The sequence below is a fragment of the Plutella xylostella genome, chromosome 8 (assembly GCF_932276165.1).
Source record: "Plutella xylostella chromosome 8, ilPluXylo3.1, whole genome shotgun sequence".
NCBI lineage: Eukaryota > Metazoa > Arthropoda > Insecta > Lepidoptera > Plutellidae > Plutella > Plutella xylostella.
Window position 1 is genome coordinate 1,990,460 of NC_063988.1, and position 16,304 is coordinate 2,006,763.

The 16,304-nt window shown below is 36.0% G+C and overlaps 1 protein-coding gene across 3 annotated transcripts in view; it reads right to left on the reverse strand.

Moving 5' to 3' along the window:
• Window positions 1-16,304, reverse strand: part of LOC105393289 (calmodulin-A) — a 153,705-nt gene that overhangs the window by 39,152 nt on the left and 98,249 nt on the right. Inside the window, exons 1-2 of one of the 3 annotated variants that reach the window (XM_048622474.1) lie at window positions 8,826-9,047; window positions 3,479-3,520 (exon numbers count right to left, since the gene is read on the reverse strand). The exons of 1 other annotated variant lie outside the window; for it this stretch is intronic. In XM_048622474.1, coding sequence (XP_048478431.1) covers window positions 3,479-3,520; window positions 8,826-8,915 — 132 coding nt within the window. In that variant the 5' untranslated portion in view covers window positions 8,916-9,047. Of the gene's footprint in view, window positions 1-3,478; window positions 3,521-8,825; window positions 9,048-16,304 lie in introns of those variants that run through there. One more of the 3 variants, XM_048622475.1, reaches the window with a different exon arrangement.

The window sequence follows — 16,304 nt, forward strand, 5'->3', positions numbered from 1 at the left end:
AAAACAATAAACAGAAGCATTTTTTCAGCTGTGTAGGCGGTGGCATGCTCTGGGACATATTAAATAGAGGTCATCTCTTAATAAGTACTAACCATTTTATATGATACCTAAATTAAAAAAATTGTCAGAAAGTGTCAGAACAGAATTTATGAAAATGACCCAAATAAACAACAACGACTCGATAAAACGTCAACGCCGATCAAAAATGAAAGTGACAGTTACTTTGTTTTTAAATCTACAGGCTTTGATCATCAAAATGCATCGCACCTGATGCATGACGTCATCAGCACTTTTTTACTATTTTATGATTTTCTCGAAAATGATACATCCAAAAAATAAATAAATTTTTTTTGTGGCCTTTAGAGCTAAATCTCGAAATGGTTTTCGATTTATAGCAGCTTAAGTTTTTTGAAATGTTGTCCATTCCCTGCACCTTTTACGACCTGCAACTGTGTCATCGGTCGACACGACGACCGATGACACAGTTTATATCAAACACTGCCAGTAACTAGGTACCTACTACATTTAATAAAAATAATTGATGTGTTGCGTGAGTAACGTCATCACAGCGTCACTGCCATATACAGGGTGTTACAAAAAGGGTATGCTAAGCCTAAAGGGAGTGACTCAGGGGGTCATCCTGAACAACTTTTGTTCTTCTAGTTATGAAAATTCACTATAATTTTTGTAACCGTTTTTTTGAAACGAGTTGCAACGCTACGCAACTCACTAATGGGTCTTCACCCTTCTTCTTATTAATCATACAATCTTTTCCGATTCACGTTAGCCACCTATTTAGCCAAAGGTCACGAGAACGATAACGAACGCACGGATGCTATCTTAAACCATTTGCAGTATAACAAAAGCCACCCACGTCCGCAACCAATGTTCCGAATGTCCCTGGATATTTGAAGAATAAATCACGGCATGGAAAATGGAAACCCAAGGGGTTTGGAAAAACGCGACCAAGTAAGGAAAGTATTCTGGAAGCCAGCTCAAGAGTAATTTAAGAGATTTTTAATGGTTTAAAAAAACATGACACAAGTGGCTGCAGAACCTGCAACTCAGGTGCTTCTAGTACAGGTTTCATAGTTTGTCGAAAACTATTTATAAAAGTTTTCGTTTTCTCCCATTATGTTACCTATATTGTATGCAGATTAGACTTTTTTATTCTAAATTGCAATTAAGTACCAAGTTCACTGCATACTAATAAACATGTTTATTCAATTTATGACCTAGAATCAGAAAATGCCTACTTAGTTTTAAAAAATCTTTGTACGTTCAATCGTTCGCGAGATCATACCTAGAATAGGCAGCCAAGACCACTCGGCCGCGCATGTGGATGAAAAAGGTTTTTTGTAACAAAAAATAACCCAATATATTTACGTAAGACCGTTACTAATATTATTGAGTTATAGTTTTTACCCGATTGACCAGATCTTCTAGGAACATAAAAATACCTACAAGTTTGCTATGTCGACTTCGAGGCCTCATTTCGGGATCTTAAGTATCGGATCAAAAGAATTGTAGTATTATTTATGTATAAAAAGTTACACAAGAGCGTCCACCTCAGATCAGCAGTGCCGTCGTTGCTTCAAACTTTTGAAATGCAAAAATTTTATCACATCAAGGCGTGATAAAAGTTTTGCAGCGCGCTATCGCAATGCGCGGCTTCGATAGCGAGCGCGACGGAGAACTTTTGTAACGTCTTGACGTGCGGGTATTGCGCCCCGTGATAGGTATGCTGATGAAAAATCCCTGAAGATGTCTCCTCTGGTCCAGCTGTTGTGTTTCCTTGTCAAGTAAAAGAGGAAGAATGAATTGTAAGGAAGTAGGTGGAAGTAAGGTGTGCTGACTTGGATAGGTTCATGCAATAACATAAAATGGTACTTACCATTTCGGGGCAGCAGTATGAGTCTACCACTAAATCCAACTCTACCGCTAAGAACATAATATCCTATTATGGTACATGGATTTAACTAGTCATAAAATTCATTTACAAGTATGCCTGCCCAGCGCAATAGTTTGATATGTGGTTTCAATAATAAAATTGGTAAATATGTATTCGAAAAAAATATTGTTATTTCAAAACTTTCATAAGGTACAAAAACCGCTTAAGATTCAAATTATTCGCACTAGGTCAGGATACTTGCATAGGTATCTCTTTGGTGAACTGTTAGTATCAATCATTTCGGCTATCGTTTGGCAATGGTTTAACCCTAAGAAGTACCTAATTCGTACTTTTTTTTGCTATGAATTTAAACTGTAGGTAAGTATCTTTTCCCATTTTTATAGTAATAATGGTAAGTAAATATCTTTCCATTATTAAACGTTGCTGATGTTCATTTAATAGAAAACGACATTTTGTATTATTTAATAGCAAATTACAATATAATTACAACAAGTATTTTTAATTATAGTTCCAATGGTTCACTAAGTGCCAATTTCTCCATTCTCGGTTAGAGCATAACAAGGGAGTAGTGGTTAACTTTTGACACATCTGTCATGAATTTTATATGGACATGACGTTTAATTTTTAAATCAGTGTGTGTTAGATAACCGACTATGGAGAAATTGGCACTAATGTGAATACTGCTAACCGTATCTAAATTAACTTGCGAAGTTGCAAATATCATTTCCTGCCCCATTTGATTGCAGCTGAGGCGAATCCAAGATGGCTTCCGGAAGTGACACAGACAGCGGGCGGATAATCTATCACCAGATATTAGTTGAAGGAGATTATTAATTTGTTTTCACTAATCAAATCAACTTGTGTACCATACTGTAAGTTTTATTATATTATTTTATTATTAAGCTTATAGGTATTGTATACCAACTAGTTTTAAGTCTTTTCTTGAAAAGATAGCTCAGGATTTTCTTGCCTCCGTTCTTCTCCTAAGACAGAAAGAGCCCCCCTTATCCGAACGGAGAGTTGTTTGTAAAAATTGACGTTCATCAGAAAAAAAAATATTTATACGATGAATAAAAACATTTGACTTTGACTTTGATTTATAACTTCGGATAGTTCGGATGTAAATATGACATGCTGCGTATAATTACACCACATTGTTCATAAAAAAAAACTTAACCACTTTCCCCAAGACAGTTGCTCTTGGAAATGAATTTTCTTCTCCTCTAGTAATTAGTTACTCGTTTTTAGTTATTATAATTTGTATGGGAAATCGAAAAAGGTTTAAAAAATGTATTTCGAAAAAAAATTTTTTTTTTTTTTGGTAAGTATTGTTTGACAAGGAAATCGTGCAGACAGATTTTCCGGAAATAAGTTATTTACATAATATTATACTCAGTATATACAGTTCAAATTATGTTTTAACCGACTTCGAAAAAATGAGAAAGTTCTCAATTCATCTGTTATGCACGTATTTTTTAAAAATAAAAAACCATTGCCAAACTGCTCTAAACTTTAACTGAAACATAATGTTCCGTGAACAGGCATGACTCTAGGCGATGTCCGTACCTGACTCACACTCCTAAAGCTACTTGTACTGGCGGAGCGGGCCTGAAAAACAAAAAACACTCGTTCCAATACAACCACACACACAACATTCGTACACGACCAAAAAGATTGCCAACCAGCCGGTTAAACGATAATGGAATGTTGCCAGACGTCAAAAAACGGTGTTCGAAATTTGAGCTTGGATTGATAACGGTTGGACATTCACTTACTTTTCTGTCACCAGACCCCTTAGCATGATTTTCATCGTGAGCGTGACGTGAAATTGAAATATTTTCATACAAAAAGGGGTCAGTTAATGCATCGGGGTTACCACCCCGAACATAGGTAAGCAATCGACAGCATTGCTTAGATGTCAAATCTGAGCTAACTTGTGTGAATGTTGATTAGGGAATTTTGATTGCTAATGTGTCGGTAGTGGTACGATAGCAGTAAGGTAGTAAATTATTAGACATGATTCTCAAAAATTACCCTCTATCTAATGGAGCTATTTGGATAAACAATACTATAATTATGGCAGTAATGTCAGCATTGCAAACCGCTGAACTACCTGAATGCTGACTACCGCTGGTCATCAACTAGACGAGTAATTTAGTAAATATTTAAGGCTTTTCTGCGACTTCTTATTCTTATTGCCGTCCATGTTGTTCTCAGTCTAAGCTCAAATTTAAAACATCCTCCTTAAGTGCCTTATATTTGAATAAGCTATTAAGAAAGTCTTGGCAGTCTCTCGAAAGTACAAAGAAAATAGTCAATTTCCTTCTAAATAGCTGTCGACAGTGCATCGTGCCAAGGCAATTAGGAAATAAGGAAGTAAGATAGAAAAGTTTGTGCTGTATGTAATCTTATTGGTCGGGTTATACAGAACAGTTCGTTGCACAGAGATTCAAAATTCCATTTGGCAACGCAGCCCGCGGTGCGCCGAAATTATCTGACAGCTGTCAAAGTTTTCACCGATTTTAACGTTTCAGTTTAAAGATAAAGCTTTATGCCAAATGGAATTCTGATAAGAACAAAATACAGTATAATAAGACAAGCTGTAGTTTTATTGGTGTGAGATAGAACTCGAAGTCAGTGAAGTTACATCGAAACATATCCAGTAAAGCAAGATAGAGATTGCAATAATTTAAAGCGCTCTTTACGTTTGGATCTTTGAATTAAAAGTATGTATTAGGTATCGAAATATCAGTATCAGTAGGTATTATTAATAAAAAGTGGCTGATATAATATAAGTATCGAAAAATAGTCCAGCTACTTTTTACAAACACTTTGATTTTAGATTTACTCATTCATGAATACTCGAGAAGTAAAGAGGCCTTAAAATAAGTGACAGTAAAAGCGTTTTCCAATACATCTAGCAACACCGATAATATACAACATAATATAAAGGTCGCAACTGACATTGAATATTCGCTCGATGTATGCACGGTACAATTCGAATATTGCTCGCGTTCGTCATCATCACAACTATTCACAACAAATCACGTCCAGCGGGGACGTCTGCTGGGGCTCGCGTGTCCTTCCAGTGAAGGAAGGATTTAGGCCTAGTCCACCACGCTGCCCTAGTGCGGGTTGGTGGACCCCAACACAAGCAAGCTTGTGCTGAGAGAGTTATCGGGTAAGTGGGCAACCCGACTGTCAGATGTTTTCAAGCTGCCCGAAGGCCTCTGACTAGGCTTAACAACTAAGTTTGTACTCTCGAACGAATATTCGTACGTCGTATTCGTGCTCTCATCGAGTAAATATTCAAAGTCAGTAGCCACCTTAATTATAGATGAAGTTAGGCAGCAGTTTGTAGAGAGAAATATGTCAGTGTACATGTAGAGTTACACTTAGAAAAAACAGCCTGTGGAATAAAAACATTATAAACTTTCTTTAAACAATTTAAACAACAGTTTATAGTACCTGGAAGAAAAAAATATCAACAATTATGACGAATATTTATTATGATCATAATCACTTTTACTAAAAAAATACTAAAATAAGAGTTAGTATTCTCAAGTACCTACCTACATATTTTTTATCAGTGAACTTTTTAAAATAAAGTGAAAATGTAAGGCCAATTTCATTACTGAAAAGACTTCATTGGTTTGACAGGGCAATTCATTCATAATTCGAAATCATTTTGAATTACATTATGGCTGAATAATATAGAATATTACGTAACATTAATTGATAATTTGACATTTTAAGTAATTAAGAAAGTTTAAACCAAATTCAATCGTTGAATATCGGGTCCTTTAAGAACATCGAAATTTGACATTCGTTTAGTCTTAAAGGTAGGTAAGGTGTATTACAACAAACGCTTCATTATTTACTTTATGGGAAAACTAAATGCTAAACTATTAAACACACTTTATTTTAGTCTTATTATATATTTTTATTATAAGTATACTAGTCTTATTTCATTATAGTATTACCTACTATCGAACGCGCCTACCCTATTCCCACTATTCTTCTACTATCCATAAAATTATATTACGCCTGTCAAAAACTGGGTCATTCCCTCTCATAAATGTAGTATTAAAGGAAATCCGGGCAAAATAAACATAATTTCGAGCTGTACAGTCGAACACATGATCAAACCAGCCAGATTTTACCTACTGAAGTGATTTGATCTTTTTATATTATCTGAAACTTTTTTTATATAAATATTTAGTTAGAGCCACGTCATTTTGAATGAGTTTATCCGTAAATGAAGGTAATTTCTATTTTATTTTATTTGACGTTAGGTACTAAAATTCAATAAGTATGCCTTCAGAATCAACATCAATATGAATATTATGTTAAGTTTTAACAACAACGGTTAGTAAAAGGAACAAAGTTACTTAGAGCAAAAATCGACAGCAAAAACTTACCACCACCTCTTTCGCACAAAAAAAAAAAAACAAAAAAAGTATATTGATAATGGATCCGCCTGTACACGTTGTAGCAGCCGCGAGCAGGAAACAGGCGCCCCCTGGCGGATATTGGCCGAAGTAGAATCGATACTCGAGAGCTGTCCGATTATTTTTATAGTAATCGCGGGAATCGAGTGCGAAGCGATTCCGATTATTGTTCGCCTGAGCTCTTGCTCTACGTTAAGTTGTAGTGTAAATGGGGTTTTGACAAATAGTATTACTGTTAGGAGGGAGAACAATATTGTTGGAGTAATAACTACATAATTAGGTTCTACTGATTATTTTAAAAAGTGCTCTACATTTTATGCAAAGCTAAAGGGCTAGTACGGGGCGCATTTAAGACGTGACATGAGTTTTGCATTGCGCTCACTCACACCGCGCAGCCTCAAGAGCGAGCGCGACGGAGGACTTTTGTCACGTCTTAATAGCGTCCCGTGCTACAAGGCCTACTGTATGTAAATGCAAAACAAACAAAAAAAAGTTCATATGCTATATTACTATTATTTTCAGTGAGAAATTTACAGAATATAATTGTGTTGAGTACGTCACCGCCATTTTCTTTTATCTGAACTATTCCCTCACTTTTTTCTTTAACCTCAACGTCGTAAACATCAAGAAAACTGAACTTTTAAGTGGACTTTTATAAGCTCGCTAGAGCTTTTGAGGTTTCGTTTTTAAGACTCTGCGCTATGTAGAGGAAAATAGGTACTGCTGTTTTTTTATTTCAAAACCGCACACATTTATTTTGTAATTTTATTTTTTTCGATAGGTACATGATTAACCCTTTTACAGGAACCGAGATATTGCCACCATATTTTTAACTTTTTTGCCATGAAGTTAAGGTCCAAATAATAAATTAATTAAATATTTTTTTGTCTAATGAGTAAGACTGTAAAAATGGTTATGTAGTTTTGGTTCCATAAATCTTTTTTCTATTAAGTAAAGTTGAATTTGATTATTTTTGCTTGCCTCGACTACTGGACTGTTTTTTAATTTGAATTTATATGAGATTCTTCACGATTCGTATCCGTGAGCCAAGGCTAAGGGCCCACTCTAACTTATCATCAGCCAATAATCATCCACTGCTAGACATAGGCCTCTCCCAAGGAGCGTCACAAAACTCGGTCCTCGGCCTTCCTCATCCAGGCACTACCGGCTACCCGCCTAAGGTCGTCAGTCCAGCGGGCAGGAGGGCGTTCCACGCTGCGTTTGCCTGTTCGTGGTCTCCACTCGAGAACTCGTCTACCCCAACGGTTATCGGTTCTTCGGCAGAAATCTCTTAGATACCTCTTCGGCAGGTAGGTACTCTAGCTTAAGAAGAACTAAGTTTTGGAGCGTTGCTGCGCTCACAACTCTTCTCTATATTGAGCGACAGCACTCATTTTGTCGAGCTAGAGTAATCTTTCTGTAATTTTACGGAAGATATATAAAAGATACGCCTAGAGACACCAGTGGGGCTACCGCCACCAACCATTAACAATTATCAATTACCAATCACCATAGTCTGTTACATCATTAACTCCCCAGTTACATAGTAATGTCATCAATTATACGTCATCTCCATATTAAATTCTTGATAGATGTGTCAAAATCAAAAGTCAACAACTAATCCCTTGTTGTGATCTAACAGAGTATGGTGAAACTGGGGCTTAAGCTGCGTGGCTCGCTTGTCAAATTTGACATAAATTGTATGGATCTTACGCATGTTTGACAGGAGAGCGACGCTGCTTATGGATTTTTTATTACGGTGGTGGTACGGAAGCGGTCATCATTGATGTTTATTGTATCTTTTGTAATAATAAATAATTACCAAATCGACAACATGGTTTATTCTGTATACGTTTGTAACATTAATATTAAATTTTTGAAAACTATTCTTCCCCTTACCTTTAAAACATATGAATGAGAAGTGTGTTTTAACCTTTCATTTTAAATTTCAAGGGGCATAATTTAACCATTTTAGGTCAAACTTTAGTGATCAAATATCTTCGCTTCGCTTGAGGAAATTGCTCATTAAACGCTGCAGAAGTGCTAGCACTGATTTAAGGGTGTGAAGAAGGTACAGTATCAAAACTTTACTAAGTTTTATAAAATCGGAAATTAATAATCAATTTAGTGCAAAATTGATGGCCGATTCGAATGTTTCATTTATATATATATATATATATATATATATATATATATATATATATATATATATATATATATATATATATATATATATATATATATATATATATCCATAGCAACATTATTATTATTTTCGACAGATACTTACTTACTTCCTAGAATAACTGAAAATATGGTGTTGGTCAAGATAGCAATATAAATCGGAGATAATTGGATTAAATAGGGATCTCAATATTCAAAATTTAATAATTCAAAGTACACAAAAATTAAAAAAAAACGTATTTTTTTTTAATTTTATAACAAAAACTTATATACGTTACCTTGCTCCTATTTCTGGGGTCCCTGAAATCTTCCTTCGAAGCCTTCCTGCGCTTGTCCTTCAGTATCATACGAGCTGCAGCGAACGCCATGTTGAATGGCTCACGAACCAACCAGGTCACAAAGTCACTTTACCCAGCACACAAAGTCACTTTGCCCCGCACTCAAAGTCACTTTGCCCCTAAGTAAAGTCACTTTCCCAGGCACGAAAAGTCGTAGAACCGAATTAATTGCACTCACAACTGTTAAAATTATATCTAAAGTCTATTTATATTTTAATCACAGGGCTTCATTAAAATTGACTACTTAATTGTTCACTTTTTATGTAATTGAATCATTTAATTGGTACTATATTTTATTTGTTAATTATATTTAACACACATTTTAATATTTACGTTTTTAAAACGAAAAACTTAACAATTTTTATTGCCTTCTCGTTGCGACGATAATTTTAACATTAACAATTCATCAATTTATCACGTATACGAGTAATACTTATCACTACTGGAAATCACTATATCTACTATCACAAGGAAAACTTTAGAAAATCGTCGATGTTTTTTCCACGCTTTACCCTACATTCGGCATGATGTTCTATACTATATATGTTATACCCAAAATTCATAGAACGAACTGTCACTCTACGTTTCGTGATACTCTGAGGACCAGTTTTTTGATCCGTAGTTATATTAATAATTCGTTAAAATTATTAAAAACCAACAAAATTTCATCATGCATGATGACTTGCTTGACAAGTGGCCTGGCAGTGATAAACTACAGTCGTCGAAATATAATAAGCCCGTTTGGACACCTCTAAAATGTATGGGATGACAGCTGGTGTCAAACCTAAATCATGAAAAATCTAAACAATAAGTAACTTTTGGTGCTTTAAAAGTTCTTTTTTCGGCCGTTAAATAATAAGCCAGATTATGTGTCTTTTTATGTATTTAATCAAGTAAATCAAGAGTAAATAGCAAATTTGTGTAGCTGTCCAAACGGGCCTATTATATTTCGACGACTGTAGCTTCCTATCACAGTCTTATAGAAAAGATACGGCAGTATTCCCATCCAATGTTCCATGCGTTGAAATAAAAGCTATTTCAGATTTCGTGTCGCGAATGTTATTCTACCGAGTCCCGGAAGAATTGGACGCCGAGTTTTCCTGAAATACCAAAGTTGGTAAACTGAACTGAAACGTTGAAACAATTTTAGTGCAATCTAGGCTTTATATCCTTGAGGAATACACGGAATTATAGAGCATAATATACCTAGTTTTGCTCGTGCTTCGGTTTTTTACAGGATACCTACATGTCTTTTCTCCGTCACTTTCTGTAGTACCTATTTTATGTATACAAAATGCGTTTTGAAATAAGTAAAAAAAGATTTACAAACAGCGTTATTTATTTTGATAAAAGAGCTTTGGTTTTTCGCTCATCAAGAAGGGCTTACCCAAAAGGAATGACCTCGTTTCACCAAGACATTTGACAAATGACCCAAAATTACAAATGATCTTTCTCTTTTAACATTTAATTACGAATATAATAACTTGTGCAGGAGTTATAATGAGAACGATGTTTCACCCATAGACAACACAATACATAGGCTAGAATACGTCGTACTACGTGCACTTTGTCAATACCAACCAATGCACGCCATCGATTAAAGGCGACCACTCTGAGATTGCCACATTGTGCGAAATTTAAATATTTCTGCATTTCTGCACCCACTTTTTGCCAGTGTTATGTTAGTCCCAATGTAAAAGGGGGCGGGCCTTTTGCCTCTGCCTACCCCGCAAGGGAGTACATTAGTACAAGGTGTGAGTGTTAAACTTTATTTACTAAACATACATAAGTATTGGAAGGTACCTTATCTACTTATACTAAACTACCTACTATATATTTTAATAAATTAAATAAGTAGGCCATAGGGCACTACCTACCTTAATAGGTAAAAAATATTTTCTAGGTCACCGCCGTCGTTTGGCAAGGTTCCCAAGAGGCTGGCCGCATTGCCCCGCTGAATGGCGAGGCTTATCCTTTGTCCAAGGTATGTGCCAGCCCTTTGGTCGCCGGAGGCGTCGATGAGCCGTGTCGCAATTTCCTTGTATAGGTGAGGGTTGTGAGTGTTTATTATATTATTTGTTTTGTTATTTAAATATCTGTTGTTGGTACAGAGGGCCTTCACGCGAGTGTGGCCTCACGTGCTGTTCTCAGCAACCACCCTGCTCTCGCTCGTCTTAACAAGACGAGCGAGAGCTGTCGGCCGGTTGTGGACCGGTTAGAACTGGTAATGTTTGCATAGATCTTTAGCGGAGGGCGTTACGTGGGTATTCCCCAAAGAAGTGCGATAGAGTGGTCTTTGACGCAGCCGCTTTCATGATCGATCGATGATCGTAAAGTCAGAGTGACCCCCCAGGAAGTCATTATGCAGGAGCACGCCATTATGTAAATTAGACAAAATAAAGTGGTTTGTGGCACCGGAATATAGAAAGCTTTGAGCGATTTTCGGTCTCCTGTAGGTATATGCCGTTTATGTACAACATCTATACTTACTTATATGAGAATATTTGTATTATAATATAGTGTGTTATATAGAGCATACTGACTTTTTAAAGTTGTTGGGTTATGTTCAAATGGATGACAGATTTGCATAAAAAGTTATTTATGAAACATACTGTAAAACCTTAAATTTAATAACGAAAAAAAACAAAGACAAGTAGCCTATTATAGCGTCAAACAAAACAAGTACCTATATAAGTCGTAAATAAGGGCGTTAGTGCATAAACTAACAACCTTTTCGCTTACACGCGCTGCCGCCGCTAACTCAACTCCGTAAATAACTGATGAAAACGCGATGACTCAGCAATCTGCGTCGAATCTTTTTATCTTATCGTTTTACTGGTATCCATCCAAGTACCGGTATTATAACGATACGATCATATTTATTACTAGCTGTTCCCGCGCGCTTCGCTTCGCCTTAAAAAAGTTCTCCCGTGGGAATTCCGGGATAAAAAGTAGCCTATGTTCTTTCCCAGGGTCTAGACCGTATGTATACCAAATTTCATTCAAATCCGTTCAGTAGTTTTGGCGTGAAAGAGTAACATACAGACAGACACAGTTACTTTCGCATTTATAATATTAGTTAGAATTAGGATTAGGATATGCCTTCCCGTTGATCGGGGTGTTTTATAAGTAAATGTGTAGGTATTTATGTATATTCTATACAAAACGGACCCTTAAAGGCTCATTTTGTTGCTCGTCTGTATGTCCGTGTGTTCTCAAGACCTATTATCTCGGAAAGGCGTCAAGATCGAGTGAAAATTTTAAGAATAATTACTTATATGTACCTATATATCTCATGGCCATGTATTTTTTGTCTAAACATGACTTGCCGGTAGATTAGTTAAATTCGTTAATCTAAAATCTAAAAAGTATTTCTGTGTAATTTTTTTTTTTTATTTGGTATCAATAAAGTAATATTCTATCCTATTATTACTTCGCAAAAAACCTATAAAAATTACAGTAGCAGTAAAATCGGTAAAGAAATCTTACGGTATATTTTGTAAATATATTTTATACCGGTATTAATTCAAACCGGTCATCACTAATGTGTGCGGCCTCTAGTCGCATTCAGCCAATCACTCTGGCTTTACGATCCTCTTTCATAAAGCTGTAGGCATGTGGGGTTGTGGGAAGTAATTTCATATCTTAAGTGCCAATTTCTCCATTGTCAGTTATCTAACCGACAGGGATTGATATATAAATTAAACGTCATCTCCATATAAAATTCATGACAGATGTGTCAAAAGATAACCACTACTCCCTGGTTATGCTCTAACCGAGAATGGAGAAATTGGCACTAAAGGGCTAGTAATATTGTTTTGTAAGTAAACATGATAGTCTGTATTCCATATTTATCGGTAGGTACTGTGATTTAGTAGTTATATAATACATATGGTACATATATGATTCAGTAAAATCACAAAAAGTAACATATTATATTATCTGTAGAAAAAAGGGACGAAAGATGTGGACTCCACAGTTTTATTAACAAAGTTCTGAAACTTTTCTCCTGCCTGTATGAAATACTTGGGGGTATCTGCGTGGAAGCCTTATAAGCATACAGGGTGTAGCGAAACTGGTATAATAAATAAAAAATGGGTAACTCAGTTCGTGATTTCTAATCATTAATTTCCAAAATTCATATTGTAAAAGCTAATCAGAACGACCACCCGAATCATGCCGTTTAGGTTTACTTATACAGCACCATGTACCACATAAGCAACATCCTGTATAAGAACAAAATATTCGTCGATAGGTGAAACGGTGACTCAGCAATATTCCTTCACGATGATTTACAGCCGGGATCAGACCAGTTCATTAACTTAGTCGGGTATTCAAACTAACTTCCACACGGTAGTGGGACGAAGTTTGTTTACTATCAATTTAATAACCAGTTGGGTTTCCATTATTACCCCTGAGAAAAAATTTACGTTAGAGGGTTGAAATTTAACGTTTGTATTAACTACCAATTGAAAAGTGTTTAATATTATGTATTTGTTTTCGCGTCTACAGATTATTTTAGGTGATTAAGTAGGTACATACTACATACTCATAAAATATGTACTGTACCTGTAATAATTATAGAGAATTTGTTTAAGTAAGTAGCATAAGTTATTTAGATATTAAGTTATTGGGATTGCATTAACTTCACTTTTGTAATGTAACTAGGTACTTAATTTGTGTGCATATTGTGCTCACTTCTAGTTTCTAAAGCTGCGTACACACCGGGCCAACGAAGGCCAACGAACGGGTTACGTTGGCCTTCGTTGCTGCAATCTGCCCTGTATTATGCATGATAAATATCCATCGTTGGGATAACCGTTGGCGTTCGTTGGGCCTTCGTTGGCCCGGTGTGTACGCAGCTTAAATAAAGTTTTGGCGGCGGACGACATGAGGTTGCAGCAGACGGCTGCTGACTGTTGTAGGTGTCAATAGCATTTGCAGGGTTGAAACATATTTGACAGTTATTAATATACATAGAAGCATAGAACAACGCGGACTCGGGTGTCTATTCTATTCTATTCTATTTTCTGTGGGGGTGTAAGTACCTGCACCTGGCTCTCTCGAGAGAAACCTTTGTGCATATCCCCAAGGTCTAAACTGCCTTCCTAAGCTTGGACCATTTCCAACCACGCTGGTCCACTGCGGGTTGGTGGGTTCACATATCTAGATGTGCTAGATCTAGATATGCAGGTTTCCTCACGATGTTTTCCTTCACCGTAAGAGCGATGGTATACATTATACTTAAGTTAAAAGAACTCATTGGTAGGTACATGTCAGCGCCAGGATTCGGACCCGCATCTCTTGATTGAGAAGCGGGCGCTCACCCGACTGAGCTACCACCGCTCCTTCTATGACTCGGGTGTCATAGAAGTGACGATTGAAGTTCAATCGCAATGGCTCGTTAATGATGCATGATTATTTTTTCTGACAATTAGCAGACTTCGGTTTCTAATTATTTCGACGCACCCAGTACTGAGTTTATTAGTTTTGTACTGAACATCAATATTTCAAGCCATCTCATTTAAAGCATAGTTTTACAAAACGTGACCTAGTATTCTGTCCACGTTTTCTAAGTTCAAAATACTAGTCCAATTACAGGGAAACCCCTCATACATTTTATAACAGCGTAGTCTCGTGAAACCGTCTTTCCTAGTGACAAATGGAAGGCTTAAATCATATTTTGCGAGCTTTGAAACACTCCCGCCAGTAAAAAAAGTCGTATAGAGTCTGCGCTACTTTGATAGGATATTGGAAAAGCTATCGGCTTTTGTGACTGACATATTCACAAGGCCTGTGTTTCAGCTTCAGTTTTTCGAGATTTCGTCGGAAATTATTAATTGGCAGGTTAGTTAATTTCAATAGTACACCTTTTATGGTAGTTCGCGCCATCACAGAAGTCTAACGTCAAAAGCGGGAACTGAAGTACTTATTAGTACCTAGGACCTGACACCTTGACCTTTAGGGCCACTTGCACAAACATATTATTAAATCTAGATTTAGTGTTAAATTTCGATTGATGCCATAAATTTATATGGACTGACGTTTTTTAAATCGAGATTTGACACTAAATCTGAAACTTTATCATACTTAATGCCAATTTCTCCATTGTCGGTTATCTAACCGACAGGGATTGATTTATAAATTAAACGTCATCTCCATATAAAATTCATGACAGATGTGTCAGAAGTTAACCACTACTCCCTGGTTGAAATTAACCAAAACACCTTAAGTGCCAATTTCTCCATAGTCGGTTAGAGCATAACCAAACCGAGTATGGAAGGTGTTTTATTCCCCTAGGATCAAACCCATCATTAACAAGTAACCTCAACACGTAACCAAAAAAATTGGTAGGGTATAATAGTCCCAAATATCTGAAAAGTTGTCACTTTGCAACAACCCGTAGAAATAATTTCTCTGTCTATATTAAAATTTGCGTAAACAAAAAACTATCGGACTCCATCTGTGTTGCTGAACCGTTTATTTGTTTTCGACGTGTATGCGGTGCGGCACAGCTGAGCATAACGGCCCAATATGTTGTAAGTACCTACCTATATAGCTATAGGATTATTATGTACAATACAACTGAGAGTAGCGTAAGCTATGTACAAAGAACAACGCGAACTTGTGCGGGTAATAATAATATGGGGTCATATGTCCTTAAAACTTCTGTTAAAATCACCTTGCATTTTAAAAACCGTATTATAGGTATATGTAATTTTAAAAGCTAATGTACAAAATTATTAAACATTTAGGTAAACATTGGCTTCAAAATATCTACCACAAGTAAAGTTCTATGGCCAAATATGTTCACCATTTTATCCTTATCGTTAAGTTTGAAAACGATAGCACTGCCATTAAAATTTTCAAGCAAAATTCGGTGCTATTCATTTTAGAATAAGGGCTGAAAACTCTATTTTTCAGTCCCGTTACGTAGTGCAACGGTTGAGGGCCCAATTTGCAGAGCACAAGCGATTTGATTCAGCAATTCAACATTTCTAGTGCCTACCTAGTGACGTTTTGACTTACCTAAATTGGTGCAATTTATGCCGGGCTTTGTCCCTATAATTTCAAACACTGAATTATAATGCCTGGGTTACACGAGGTTTATCAAGTTAGGATAGCAAGCTACTGTTAGTAAACTAGTAAAATATTTAGTATTAGTAGGCTTTTTTTAAATAAAGATACTTTTGATGTCTACATAAAACCAGACATACTAGCCTCCAGGAAGCAACTTGCAGATACTTTTATGTATTGTAATCACTTTAAAAAAGCTACCTTATCAGTTTCGACGGCGGTACTAAATGTATTTAAATTAACCCCACAAAGTATATTTTATAATCGGTCCTAGAACTTAGAAGATAATATTTATAAATTCCATAAATACTATATTTTTAGTATTGGTGATAATTTATTTAT